The following is a 12,567-nucleotide window of genomic DNA, read 5'->3' on the forward strand; positions in this document are numbered from 1 at the left end:
GTTGCCAGACGGCGTTTGGGTATCGGCCTTAATTTCAAAGCAACATTGTCCTAAATTTGCCGGGAAAACTTCTTCTTTCTCCCGGTTGTGATCTCAGATAGAACGTTTTCCAATTGTTATTTTTTAATTGGTAAAATTTGAACTTCTTTTAAGATTTTATTTACCTACTTAATTTATTGTAATTAATTGCTTGTTGTGGCTTTATGCTTAATTTATGCAATACCCCATAATTACTTTTCAACAGTCTTTTAAGAATCCACTAAGCTAAAACTCGGTCGTCAGAAATATGAATGGAGGGTCAATAAGCGCTGACAACAGTATTCACTATATTTATGTTATACAATATATCAAACGGCTGGGTCCGCACATTGAAACCTACCTAAATTTATACACAATAAAAACCTATTGGACAATACCATGCGAATTCCTTATAGATAAGAATAAAATAATACAAAAAACTAAACGATATATCGATAATTTAATTTTACATTCTTTGCCACCTAGCGTATTCTCGCCCTCCAAATCTGTTTAGTCCATTTCGGTATCCACAAACGGTCACACTAGTTTCCAGAGCAATCCAAAAAAGGAGCAGTGAAAAGCGAATAAAAATCTACACATTTACATTTAAGTAGAACCATCACCGGAAAACATAAAAAATGGTGGACTACAGCAAGTGGAAGAACATCGAGGTGAGTCTGTGTTTGAAGTTGCTCCGCTTGCTGCTCGCTAAGCCCGGTGTTTTTCAGATTTCGGATGACGAGGACGACACTCACCCGAACATTGACACGCCTTCCTTGTTCCGCTGGCGACACCAGGCGCGTGTGGAGCGTATGGCGGAAATGGACCACGAGAAGGAGGAGCTGAAAAAGAAGCGCCAGAGCTTCCAGGCGCGCCTCATGGACGTCAAGGAGCGGATCGCCAAAAAGGAAGGCGACGAGCCGGCTCTAAAGGTAGGGTGCACAGATCACTTGTTGCCTGACAGTTGAAGTTGAGATTTTCTCATCTTTAAGATGATCAGAGAAACATATAGTTCATAGATAAGGAACAGATTAAAACATGTGTATTCCTGGACCATTCGCTGTTAATTGCTCAGTCCAAACACTTTCACATAACACTTATTGTATTGTTGTTAAAAAATGATCAGGAAACAAGAAAAACTCGTTTCTGAAAACTGTTGTAAAGGTTTACTAATAGACTTGTGAAGTATTTTAGTTTCATATATTATGCCTGATAAGCATTATAAAAAAAAGTAATACATTAAAACGTCAATGAAAGGCAGTTCCAAGCGTTCGATAACGAACGCTTGCAGAATATTAAATCTGATTCATCTCTTCGCAGAAAGAGCTAGAAAAGATTGAGGCCGAGGGCAAGGAGCTGGACCGCATCGAAAGCGAGATGTTGAAGAAGGAGAAGAAGACACCCTGGAACGTGGACACCATTAGCAAGCCTGGCTTTGAGAAGACGGTGATCAATAAGAAGGCCGGTCGCAAGCCGGACGAAAATCTGTCCGAGGAGGAGCGGGAGCAACGCATGAAGCAGTTTGTTAAGGAGAACGAGAAGCTCTGCAAGCAGTACGGCATGCTGCGGAAGTATGATGACTCCAAGCGCTTCCTGCAAGAGCATCTTAACCTGGTGAGCGAGGACACGGCCAACTACCTGGTCATCTGGTCCATCAACCTGGAAATGGAGGAGAAGCACGAGCTGATGGCGCACGTAGCGCATCAGTGCATCTGCATGCAGTACATCCTGGAGCTGGCCAAGCAGCTGGACGTGGATCCTCGTGCCTGCGTCAGCTCCTTTTTCTCCAAGATCCAGCATTGTCAACCCGAGTATCGGGCGCAATTCGAGAGTGAAATAGAAGGGTTCAAGGGCCGCATCCAGAAGCGAGCGCAGGAGAAGATACAGGAGGCAATAGCTCAGGCTGAGGAAGAGGAGCGGAAGGAGCGTCTGGGACCCGGTGGCCTGGACCCTGCCGATGTCTTTGAATCCCTGCCTGATGTAAGTTTAAAACAACAGAATTTTAGTTAATATTTTAATAACATATACATTTTGAATTGAAACAGGAGCTGAAGGCCTGTTTCGAGTCGCGCGACGTGGAGCTCCTGCAAAAAACAATCGCCGCCATGCCCGTAGACGTGGCCAAGCTGCACATGAAGCGGTGCGTGGACTCTGGCCTCTGGGTGCCCAACGCTGCTGATTTGGAAGGTGACAAAAAGGACGACGAGGAGTCGGACGATGCCGCTGACGGCGGAGAGGAGAAGACCGACGATGCAAAGTCGGAGAGCGCGGCTAAGGAAGAGCCCATCTACACTGGCGTCAGCACCGAGGACGTTGACTGATCGCCTCCAGGTTTCCATCACCACCATAGTTATAATCTAAATGTACTGTCCACATGCGTATTTCATCCATACAAGCAGAGCAGATGAGTTATTGTATATAATTTGAATAAATCAGCTAAATTCTCAGCCACACGTCAAACATTTTGTATTCGACATTGCCAGAAACTTCTGTCCCGTTCAAGTAAACACAATGAACCGCCCTGAGCTAGACTACTATGCGGTCCTAGACCAGCCGAGGGGCGCCTCGAAGGAGCAAATAACCCTGGCTTACCGCCGCCTGGCCATTCGACTGTGCCCGCACCGCGACAAGAAGGACGAGCAGGACTTTGTGCCGCTGGCCCAGGAGGGTCGTCTCACCCATCTTTCGCCCATGGGCGAGCCAAGGCAGTGGGCCTACATCAACATGGCCTTCGATGTGCTGGGCAACGACCTATATCGCGCCATCTACGACCGCTATGGTGAGGCAGGTCTGTTCGAGGGAGTGATGCTGCCGAACGGCTACTTTCCGCCGTACCAGTACGATGGCGACCACATGCGGGTCTACGAGAGCGTCTTTGGCAGCTACTCTCCCTACGCCAATGTCATCGATGCCATAGCCAATCCGCCGAGCCTTTATGCCACCCGGCAACAAGGAATCGGGGTGCGCTCCAAGGACGCGAGCACGGAACGGATCATTGAGCTATCGCTGGAGGAAGTGCGCACCGGGTGCGTAAAGCTGATGCACGTGTGGCGACAGGAGATAGTGGACGCCAAAGAGTCGCGGCTGGAGAAGCGGAAGCACACCCTCAAGTTGAATATTGCCCCGGGAACCACGGCGGGAACCCGATACTGCTTCAAGGAGGAGGGCGATCGGTATCCGGCTACCATTCCGGGCGACATTATCTTCATAGTAGCCGATAAACCGCATCCGGTTTTCGAACGGAGGAACCTGCACGATCTGGTGTACCGGCATACCATTGACCTAAGCCAGGCCTTCACCGGCTTTACGTTTTTTGTTACCACGCTGGACAGACGCCTTCTTAAAGTGGTCATCACGGATGTAGTGCAGCCGGGCTACATCAAAGTGATTCCCCTCGAGGGGCTGCCCAAGTGCCGTAATCTTGACGCGGTCACAGCCATTAGAGAGGCCAATAAGAAGGTGGAGCAATTTGGGGACCTCATCATAGAATTTAATTGTGGGTTGTTTCGTTTTTTGTCTCGTTAGTTTCTATTTAATCGCTTCCACTCTTGTAGATATTTTTCCGAAATACTTGACTCCACATATGAAGCATATGACTCGCGAGTTTTTCCGCGAATTCCGGAAGTTGGAAATGGAGCTGGAGGAAGAGGAGCAGCGGAACATGTTATAAAAAAAGTGTCTTTATAGTTATTCTGCATTGAAAACACTAGCAATTGTGCGTACAGTGGAAACATATAAATAAATTTCGGGTTTTTAATGAAATATTTAATAAATTACCATAGTAGTAAAAAACAATATCCAATTGAAATATTTAAATTCCCATTTAACGGCTTAATTCAAAAGTACCTACGATAGGGTGGCAGCTTTGCCACAGAAATCGATTATTAATCGATATATTCAATCACAGTTCCAACGCATGGCAACACTGACAATCAGCTGTCCGAGACGAACAAGAGAAAATGCATTTGGCATTCCAGAGTTAATTAAAAATCAATTAGCGAACCAGCGCACAGCAAGTGGTCAACGAAAAGAGTGCAAACGGTCGGGGAACACCTCGCGTTAAACACAGGGCGCAGTAACCGATCCGTGTGCAAATCCGATTAACTGTTTCACAGGTGCAGGAAAAAGTGTGCCAACGCCCCCACCCCAAAGTCTATTAAACATAGAAGTCAGTCAGCGGAAGTGGAAGCACGCTCCACTGGCCACTCGCGCACTGCCACAAGATGCACCTCAGCGCGGATATTTCGAGCGCCCTGCAGCAGATCGAGGCTGTGAAGAAGGGCATCGATGAGTCCGATGATCCCAAATTGCAGATGCAGACGGCTGAGAGTCTGAATACCATCCTGGGAATTCTGCAGGATCCCGTCTTCCGCACCATTGTCCACGTGCAGGACTCGCTATCCGAGCTCAACGCCCAGCTGGGCCAACACCCGTCCATGCTGCCCAATGACTTTGACATCGATGTGGCCGGCAACCTGGTGCTCAGCTTGAACGGCGGCGAGGTGATGTACGACTTTGACGAGCAGCGCTCTTCCTCGCACTCCCACTCGGCGCCAGGAAGCCCAGATAAATCGGGAGGTATCGGTGGCGAGGAACCGCGCCCCCAGAGTCAGAACTCCAAGGGTGCGGGAGTGGCTGACCTGTACGCCACGGACTACGCCCAGATCCAGGCCATTGAGCTAGTCAACGACGGCACGGGTCTAGGATTCGGCATCATTGGAGCTCGCAACTCGGGCGTGATTGTAAAAACCATCCTGCCAGGCGGAGTGGCCGATAGAGATGCACGTCTGCGCTCAGGGGACCACATCTTGCAGATCGGAGACGTCAACCTGCATGAGATGGTATCCGAGCAGGTGGCCGCTGTACTGCGGCAGTCCGGAACCCACGTCCGCCTAGTTGTGGCCCGTCCCGTCGAGCAAAGCGTTCCCACGCCGCAGTACGCCCTAGATCCGGGGACTGCTGTTGTGCCCACGCGTGTCCTCGTCGATCCCGCCGAGCTAGAGCGTTACCTCATCTCCACCGGATACCCGGAGATCTTTGGCGAGAGCTCGACAGCCTCCACACCGCAGACCACCACGGAAGATGATCGGTTCGTGTATCGCGGAGAAACCTCAATGCTGATCGATCCCAACATCGACCTCGAGGAACTGCTGGCCCTTCCTGAGACGGAAAAGCTGCAGGTAGAGCTGAAGAAAGATGCCAACGGTCTGGGGATCACCATCGCCGGCTACGTTTGCGAAAAGGAGGAGTTGTCTGGCATTTTTGTGAAGAGCGTCTCACCGGGATCGGCGGCAGACCTAAGTGGCCGCATCCGGGTCAACGATCGCATCATCGAGGTGGACGGACAGTCGCTGCAGGGCTATTCCAATCACCAGGCCGTCGAGTTGCTGAAGAAGTCCGGTCAAGTGGTGAATCTCCGTTTGGAACGCTATTTGCGCGGTCCCAAATTCGAGCAACTGCAACAGGCCATCGCTGCTAATGACAAGCTCCCCTCCAGTGCTCCCGGAACGCCGTCCAGGGCACCCCTGCCTACCCCCGTGGCCACCACGTCCTCGGCCACGACCACACCATCTCGGAGTATAACTCGGGAGTTGGAGGAGGAGGCACTGCCGGCGCCGGAAGCCTTTATGACCACCCCGCCGTCGGTCACCACGATGGCAACGACCACCTTAACCTCCTTCGGAGCGGGTAAACAACTGGTAGCTGTTCGTGATTCCCTGGATGGGTCCACAAAGATCATACCCACGGAGGTCGTACCATTGGCGGATAAAGCAGAGGTGAGTATCGCTAATGGGCAACTACCAAGCAACTCTAATCGAAATGCAACCTTTTCGTAGGCCAAGAACGGCGGTGTAATAACCCGCCACAAATACTACACTGATCCCGAGCTTTCCGACGACGCGGAGACCGAGATCATCCGCAAGTGGCAGAAGATTGTGGGCTCCGATGTTGAGGTTATTGTGGCCCAGATAAAGAAGTTCGCCGTCGGCGGCTTGGGAATCTCTTTGGAGGGCACCGTGGACGTGGAAGGAGGCCGCGAGGTTCGGCCCCATCATTACATTCGTTCCATTTTGCCCGACGGACCCGTAGGAGTTAATGGAGTACTCCGCTCTGGGGATGAACTGCTGGAGGTGAATGGCGAGCGGCTGCTGGGCATGAACCATTTGGAGGTGGTGGCTATTCTCAAGGAACTCCCGCTGGACGTGCGCATGGTGTGCGGTCGCAACAGGAATACTTCGCTGCTGCCCTTCTCTGATGACACCCTCAAAAAGCTGAGCAATAACTTTGAGAACCTGCTGCCCGCCACCGATCGCCTGGTGAAGGCCAAGTCGGACGGGAGCTTGGCCACAGCTGGCTCCGTGGCCGATGGCGATTCGGTGGCTGCCGCCGCCGCCTCGTTTAGCAAGCTCAAGTCGCGCTCTTTGGAACCGTTGACCGGGTTGGCTATGTGGTCATCCCAGCCGCAAATCATCGAACTGGTCAAGGGCGATCGCGGCCTGGGCTTTTCCATACTTGACTATCAAGATCCCCTGGATCCCAACGACACGCTAATTGTGATCCGTTCCTTGGTTCCTGGAGGAGTGGCTCAATTGGATGGACGTCTTATCCCCGGGGACCGATTGTTGTTCGTCAATTCTATCAACCTGGAGAACGCCTCGCTGGACCAGGCTGTGCAGGCATTGAAGGGAGCATCGAAGGGAGTGGTGCGTATCGGGGTGGCTAAACCATTGCCCATGACGGACAACTCACTGAAGGCCTGCAGCAACGCGAGCACTACCAGCGAGGAGACTTTGGACGCGCAGCAATCGCCACCAGCCTTGCCCACTGCTGCTCCGCCCGCCATGCCGCCCACTGCCTTCAAAGGAGCTGAGCCCGACTTGATTCCCGACTGGCGGAATTAAGCAATTACAAGAAAGGATAGGAAACATTCCAGACAGCTGAATCTTTAACCGCGTTTCTGCATCCTAGCAAACAAGAAGGCATCGGAGTTGAGGAGTTACTTGATTTTAAACGCAAGAAAAATAGTTCTGAATCTGCCGAATTTGATAGGATACAAAAAACACAGACGCGATTGTTATTACCGAATCAAAATGTTATGCATATTATTAGCACCGAATTGTGTTTGTCCCCGAAAACGAGCATTCCACAAACATGCAATATTTAAACCCCCTAGTACTAGCAAATGAATTTTAACATGGTATTTCCAGAGTGTATGTACTTAAACTAAATTAAATAATGTACCTTCCGTACGAATGATGAGTATCACTTGGCTTGGCGGGGGGTTATTGCACACGGTTCAGTTGTCGCTCGATCCTCATGTAGTTGCGCCTCGAAAGGATTCGATCGCGGGCATAGCTAACCAGGTAACTGAGTAATCCGACCACAAAACACAGAACCTCGAATTTCAAGAAGTTCATCTGTTCTATAAGGGCTACCCGATCGCAGCTCCTTGTGACGATCTCGCCGCTTTGGCAGCGGAGCACCTCCTTGTAGTGCGTGTGGATGCAGACGCCTAGACTCCGGCTGACTATGTCAAACTCCGAGCACGGATGGCACTCCTCCACCACCGAGTATTTCTCGTTTCGCCAGCACGTCGAGTTGTCCTCAATGACGAACTGCGGCTCCCGGCGTCGGGGTCCCTCTGCCGCATATCGAGATTCCACAAAAAGGACCAGGATGGTGACCAAAGTCAGTGCACCCAGCCCAAGAAGCATATGGTGCCGTTGGCAGTTCTCAAGCATTTTAAAAGCGGGAGTCTTCTTTTTTTTATTAGATAGTCTAGGAAATAAGGACTTTAATAAGATCAGGATTGCCAACGGATTTGCTTGGGCTTACTTTGATTCCTTTTGTTTTGGTATTTTTTTGGAGAGTCTGCGTCACAGTGTGGTTGCAGCTGGGGGCTTAAGAAAATACTAAAAGGGGCCAGTTCCAAAAAACTTATGTAAATTGTTTTTGTGCTTACTTGTTTTTAATTTAAATTCACCAAATTAACAAAAAAAAATTTTTATATATTTAGATATTTTTGTCTAATGATGATTGGGTAAGTTTGCTAATTTCTACCTACTGATTTAAAAAATACATTGTCTTGGTTAATTATATGTTTTTTAATAACAAAAGGGATACTACATAGTTTTTATAGTTACAAACGTTTCTAGTAAAGTCCTAGTTCTCCGAACCATCGTAGTGTGACCAGACCACCTTGCCCCACGAACTAGTTCGCTGTTTACGAACAAGAATGGACGGAGACCAAAACAATTACGGACCATAGGCACAAAGCGGACGTGAGAAACCTGTGAAAATTTTTATAAATCGCGTGTGTGGGCGCATTGAAAAATGGTGCTGCGATCGGGAATTATTATTCCGTTTCAGTTTCGCGACACAAAGAAGTTGCTGATGATCGGGGTGCCCGAGGAGAATCGCAACCTCAACATATGGGACCTGAAGAACGTGGGTAAGCAGTGGTGCTGGGTGGAAGGGGGTGCCCCCTCTTATAAAAAGGTCGAAAAACATGGAGCCCAATTAACAATCCCGCCATTGCAGTGCGTGCCGCCTTCGGGATCTACAACTTTGAGTTTCGGAACAAAAAGATCGGCTTCAACATCCCGGACGAACTTTTGCTTCACTATTTGGCCCAGAGGCACGACCTCACCAACTTCGTTATAGAGATCAGTCAAGGTAAATAGCGTTTAAGTTACGACTAAGTCGCGTTCCCATTAGCGTTTAAGCGTTCCGAGCGACTGTTGGAGTCCCGTAGTCGTGGTTTTCCGGAGTCCGTGCTTATTTCTTAGATCCGTTGTGTTTATGTAGACGCGGCGTGCGCTTCGCTTGTAAGTCTCTGCAATTGCCATCTGTAATAAATCCCAAATTGTAAAATGCTCTCTCTTGCAGCCCTGGATGATGGCCACGCCAAGGAGCTGCTCTCCTACGAGCCTTCCTGCTCGATGGTGGCCTTGAAGCAGCAACACCTACAGGCGCAGGCTCACCACCCACATGCCCACCAGCATCAACATCAGCACCATGTGCCACTGCCGCAGCGTTCGAACGAGAGTGCCTCGCACCACGCGCACGAATACGTGCCCGGATCGCAGCCTACTTCCCCGGCACTGGGAATGAGCACTGAGCCCGTGGACTCGCCGCTGGAGCAGCAGGGTAACAACTCGGGATCGGAGCCGACGGACAATAGCCACAAACTGCGCTTGGGACAGGCATACTCGGAACGGACGCCAGAATCGCTTACCCAGTCCATCGATCCCATGGACATAATACCCAAGGCGGAGTCCGAGACGGAGGTGGAGCGCCTGCAGAGAGCTTCCAGGTTTCTGGCCCGCCAAGAACAGCAGCACCAAGCCCAGCAGCAACAGCATCAGCAGCAGTTGCTACCGGGTCAACAGATCTTCCCCAACTACACGCACCCTTTACCACCGATGAACGCGCCGAATCCCACCCAGCAGTCACCCTACACGCCGGGCCTTATGAGTCGCTTCAGAAGTGAGAGTACTCCTGGCTCCAACCTAATGTCATTACTATATTTTAAAATCTTTTCTTTAAGAACGTGGCGAACGGATGTCCAAGGACCAAAAGGAACTATATGTTAAGTTTTTCGAGGACAATCCCTGCATGCTGTCGAACCACCGCCGACACGATGGTCTTACCGAACCACTGTGGGCTAAATTGGCCCACATGCTGAACAGTGTGCCCCAGGGAGCTGTAAAGAATGTGGAGGACTGGAAGCAGACCTTCGACGCCTGGCGCTATCGCATCTTTATGTACACGCGCTACAACTCCAAGCTCAGCATGTCGGAGACGAGCGATCCGAAAAACTTCAAGCCCCTGACAGCCACCGACCAGAAGGCGTACGCCATGTGGACCAGCCACAAGCACATAGCGCCGCAGGACTACGAGAAAATGGACATGTTCGTGCCGCTGGACGAGACCACCACCGCCACGAATAGCTACGACTACTAAATCGGGATCAAAGTGCAAAGGATATAGCTGTTACTGTGTACTTCAACTAGTGTTAAGCGAGAAATACAATAACTTTTAAGAGGAAGACACATCGTTTTGATTTTTAATTTGATTATTATAATGATAACCGATTAGAAACAATGATTTGTTCGACTAAATATAAGATGTATTTATTCATTTCAGTGTACGATGTCGGCTTGGACAACTATGTGTTAAACCGACAGTGCCGCTGTGTGGACCAGAAAATGCTCAACGATTCGCCGACTCCCGAGGAGCCCACCAATCTGTGCCAGCCCAGCAATGTCCTGGAAGCCGCGCCCACCCCGCTTATGACTTTGCCGCCATGCGAGGAAGACGACCACGAGCAGGAGCACGAGCACGAGGAGAGCATGAAGTACCGGATCGACAAGGCCAGCAGCGGGGCTGCCTCGGCGGAACTGGGTATGCCCGCCTACGAGGCCTGCTCGCCCAAGATGGACTACGACACGCAGGACGAGCTGCCGGACTCGCCGCACTCGCAGCCGCTGCCCCCACCGCCTTTGCCTTTGCCTTTGCCCGCGGGCTTGCCGCTGCCACCACCGCCCACGTCGCACCACCAACATCTGCAGCAGCAGCAGCAACACGACGAGGAGCAGCAGCAACTGTTGCAGGAGCGCATCCAGCACGAGTATATGATCCAGCAGCAACAGCAGCATCAACACCTGCAGCAGCAGCAACAGCATTTGGCCCTCCTGCAGCAGCAACAGCAGGAACAGCAGCAACAACAGCAGCAGCAGCAGGGTGTAAACATGGCCATAGGCACGACAACGACCAACAACATCCGCCGTAAGTGATCCTCGTTAAAAATTATACAGTCCACTAAAGTGGCGAATCGTAAAAGAATTACCAGCCTTTAACGAGGTGTTAAAAAATCTTTAAAAATTTCTATTACCTGAGTCATAAAATTCTATGCTTAAACCATTGCTATAAAGGTTCCTTTAACAACTTTATTTGATTTATTATTTACTTAAAATAGGTACTAACTCTAAAACTAAACCACTCACCAGAACAACAAATGCAGATACTTGGCCAGAATTTATTGACTCTCAATTTGAAATCGAATTGCATTATTGCATTATTACTAAATTTATGAATAAAACATTACAATAATTACGAACTTCCATTAAAGCACAAAATGTTTCAAGCATGCAATCACAAAGTCCATAAATAAACGAATGTCTTTAAATTACTTTTACGCATACCATTTTAGCACATTTCGATTTAATCAAGTGTATATTATTTGCATTAATTTGATACATTAACATATTTTTTTGATTGTAATGCCAGTGATGTTAATTAAGACCGAAACTTAAATCTCGCCCGCAGAACGCAAGGAGCGCATGTCCAAGCGACAGAAGGAGCTTTATGTCCACTTCCTGCAGCAGCACCAGTTCATCAACGACCATCGCCGCAACGATCCCGTGCTGGATCCCTACTGGCTGAAGCTGGCCAACCTGCTGAACGCGGTGCCGCAGGGCGCCGTGAAGCACGTGACCGAGTGGAAGCAGACCTTCGACAACTGGCGCTACCGCATCTTCCTTTACGCGCGCTACAACTCCAAGCTGCAGGACGAGGAGGCACAGAATCCGCGAAACTTCAAGCCGCTGACACGGACCGACAAGCAGGCCTACATCATGTGGATCCGGAACCCGGACACGGCGCCCCCCGATCTCGACAAGATGCGCAACGTCTTCTGCAACCTGGAGGAGACGGCGGTGCAGCAGGAGTAGATTCCGGAGATTGCCATTGCCGTAGCTGTAACATTTCAACACTTTCTTTGTCTTCTTTCAATGGTTTTTATCGTGTTAGCCGTGCGTATGTCTGTCGCTGTTTTTTTCCTGTTTTGGGAATGCATTTTCCTTTTAGTTTTTGTCATTGTTATGCTTATATGAATATTAAACATGTGTTTTTTGAATGAAGCGCTAATTTTAGTCCGAGATATGCACGAGATTATATTTAGACTCCAGCCGAGCAGTTCGTTTGCCCCAGCTGGTGTTTTGCATATGGTATAGCCACAATGAACTTTAATGCTGAAGCCGAACAGGTTATGAAATTAATGTGTTCGTGGTTTTGTTCAACCCGCAGTTCTGGCAAGGATATCGAATTCGACAGCGCTTTTGGCCTTGATTGATAGAGCTGTTTGTGAGCGACTCTACGACTCTATGACAAACTCCTTTCAGAACCAGCACCATTTGTATTTCTCCGTATCTCCATCTAGACGCCCACGCCCGGTTTCGTCTACCGGTGCTGATTAATTGGCTGCCCGCGGCGGTACAGCATCCAGTGTGTGTTGTATGGTGTGTGGTGTGTGGCTCGTAGTTGTCGCTAATCCCCTGCCATTAATTATTCGTTCAATCATATCCGATACGCCCGATGCCGCCGCACAATCGACACTTGACAGCTTTCGCGGGGATTACTTTTATTGGCAAATCCCGATAATAATTCCTTCTTTTGCCAAGCGGCAAATTAGTTCCAGTGTTTTTGAACCTGAACTGAAACTGATTCTGAATAAGGGAGCCCCAGCGATTAGCATATTGTTAATTA

The 12,567-nt window shown here is 49.6% G+C and overlaps 5 protein-coding genes across 6 annotated transcripts; 4 read left to right on the forward strand and 1 right to left on the reverse strand.

Annotated features, from left to right (window-relative positions):
- Window positions 1–525: 525 nt before the first annotated feature.
- LOC108100279 (hsp90 co-chaperone Cdc37) lies at window positions 526–2,478 on the forward strand. Its single transcript, XM_017204065.2, has 4 exons — window positions 526–689; window positions 747–950; window positions 1,339–1,998; window positions 2,064–2,478. The coding sequence occupies exons 1-4, from the start codon at window positions 657–659 to the stop codon at window positions 2,337–2,339; spliced, it is 1,173 nt and encodes a 390-aa protein (XP_017059554.1). The 5' UTR covers window positions 526–656; the 3' UTR covers window positions 2,340–2,478.
- Window positions 2,479–2,529: 51 nt separating this feature from the next.
- Window positions 2,530–3,780, forward strand: LOC108100280 (dnaJ homolog subfamily B member 13). Its single transcript, XM_017204066.2, has 2 exons — window positions 2,530–3,514; window positions 3,573–3,780. Exons 1-2 carry the CDS (start codon window positions 2,530–2,532, stop codon window positions 3,686–3,688), a joined length of 1,101 nt encoding a protein of 366 aa, XP_017059555.1. The 3' UTR covers window positions 3,689–3,780.
- Window positions 3,781–3,943: 163 nt separating this feature from the next.
- LOC108100587 (patj homolog) lies at window positions 3,944–7,268 on the forward strand. The gene is made up of 2 exons (XM_017204567.1): window positions 3,944–5,795; window positions 5,856–7,268. Exons 1-2 carry the CDS (start codon window positions 4,242–4,244, stop codon window positions 6,918–6,920), a joined length of 2,619 nt encoding a protein of 872 aa, XP_017060056.1. The 5' UTR covers window positions 3,944–4,241; the 3' UTR covers window positions 6,921–7,268.
- On the reverse strand, window positions 7,091–7,934 carry LOC108100588 (protein JTB). The gene is made up of 2 exons (XM_017204568.2): window positions 7,855–7,934; window positions 7,091–7,797 (listed from the first exon to the last, which is right to left on the reverse strand). Exon 2 carries the CDS (start codon window positions 7,758–7,760, stop codon window positions 7,302–7,304), a length of 459 nt encoding a protein of 152 aa, XP_017060057.1. The 5' UTR covers window positions 7,761–7,797; window positions 7,855–7,934; the 3' UTR covers window positions 7,091–7,301.
- Window positions 7,935–8,248: 314 nt separating this feature from the next.
- On the forward strand, window positions 8,249–11,962 carry LOC108100646 (nuclear transcription factor Y subunit beta). 2 transcript variants are annotated; one of them, XM_017204650.1, is made up of 4 exons: window positions 8,249–8,470; window positions 8,560–8,694; window positions 10,168–10,809; window positions 11,350–11,962. In XM_017204650.1, the coding sequence occupies exons 1-4, from the start codon at window positions 8,353–8,355 to the stop codon at window positions 11,751–11,753; spliced, it is 1,299 nt and encodes a 432-aa protein (XP_017060139.1). In that variant the 5' UTR covers window positions 8,249–8,352; the 3' UTR covers window positions 11,754–11,962. The 2 variants fall into 2 exon arrangements, with proteins under 2 accessions (XP_017060139.1, XP_017060140.1); XM_017204651.1 differs by lacking the exons at window positions 10,168–10,809; window positions 11,350–11,962 and adding exons at window positions 8,908–9,507; window positions 9,569–10,069.
- The last annotated feature ends 605 nt before the right edge of the window (window positions 11,963–12,567 follow it).

The sequence above is a fragment of the Drosophila ficusphila genome, unplaced genomic scaffold, assembly GCF_018152265.1.
Source record: "Drosophila ficusphila isolate 14025-0441.05 unplaced genomic scaffold, ASM1815226v1 contig_286, whole genome shotgun sequence".
NCBI classification, from domain to species: domain Eukaryota; kingdom Metazoa; phylum Arthropoda; class Insecta; order Diptera; family Drosophilidae; genus Drosophila; species Drosophila ficusphila.

What these genes read in the sequence shown, in the direction of transcription:
- LOC108100279 (XM_017204065.2), top strand. Translation starts at nt 657, where the DNA reads ATGGTGGACTACAGCAAGTGGAAGAACATCGAG. An exon ending in GCAAGTGGAAGAACATCGAG is followed by an intron (nt 690 to 746) that starts GTGAGTCTGTGT and finishes GGTGTTTTTCAG; the next exon opens with ATTTCGGATGACGAGGACGA. An exon ending in GCGACGAGCCGGCTCTAAAG is followed by an intron (nt 951 to 1,338) that starts GTAGGGTGCACA and finishes ATCTCTTCGCAG; the next exon opens with AAAGAGCTAGAAAAGATTGA.
- LOC108100588 (XM_017204568.2), bottom strand. Translation starts at nt 7,760, where the DNA reads ATGCTTGAGAACTGCCAACGGCACCATATGCTTCTTGGGCTGGGTGCA.
- LOC108100280 (XM_017204066.2), top strand. Translation starts at nt 2,530, where the DNA reads ATGAACCGCCCTGAGCTAGACTACTATGCGGTCCTAGACCAGCCGAGG. An exon ending in CCTCATCATAGAATTTAATT is followed by an intron (nt 3,515 to 3,572) that starts GTGGGTTGTTTC and finishes CCACTCTTGTAG; the next exon opens with ATATTTTTCCGAAATACTTG.
- LOC108100587 (XM_017204567.1), top strand. Translation starts at nt 4,242, where the DNA reads ATGCACCTCAGCGCGGATATTTCGAGCGCCCTGCAGCAGATCGAGGCT. An exon ending in CATTGGCGGATAAAGCAGAG is followed by an intron (nt 5,796 to 5,855) that starts GTGAGTATCGCT and finishes ACCTTTTCGTAG; the next exon opens with GCCAAGAACGGCGGTGTAAT.
- LOC108100646 (XM_017204650.1), top strand. Translation starts at nt 8,353, where the DNA reads ATGGTGCTGCGATCGGGAATTATTATTCCGTTTCAGTTTCGCGACACA. An exon ending in ATGGGACCTGAAGAACGTGG is followed by an intron (nt 8,471 to 8,559) that starts GTAAGCAGTGGT and finishes CCGCCATTGCAG; the next exon opens with TGCGTGCCGCCTTCGGGATC. An exon ending in CGTTATAGAGATCAGTCAAG is followed by an intron (nt 8,695 to 10,167) that starts GTAAATAGCGTT and finishes TATTCATTTCAG; the next exon opens with TGTACGATGTCGGCTTGGAC.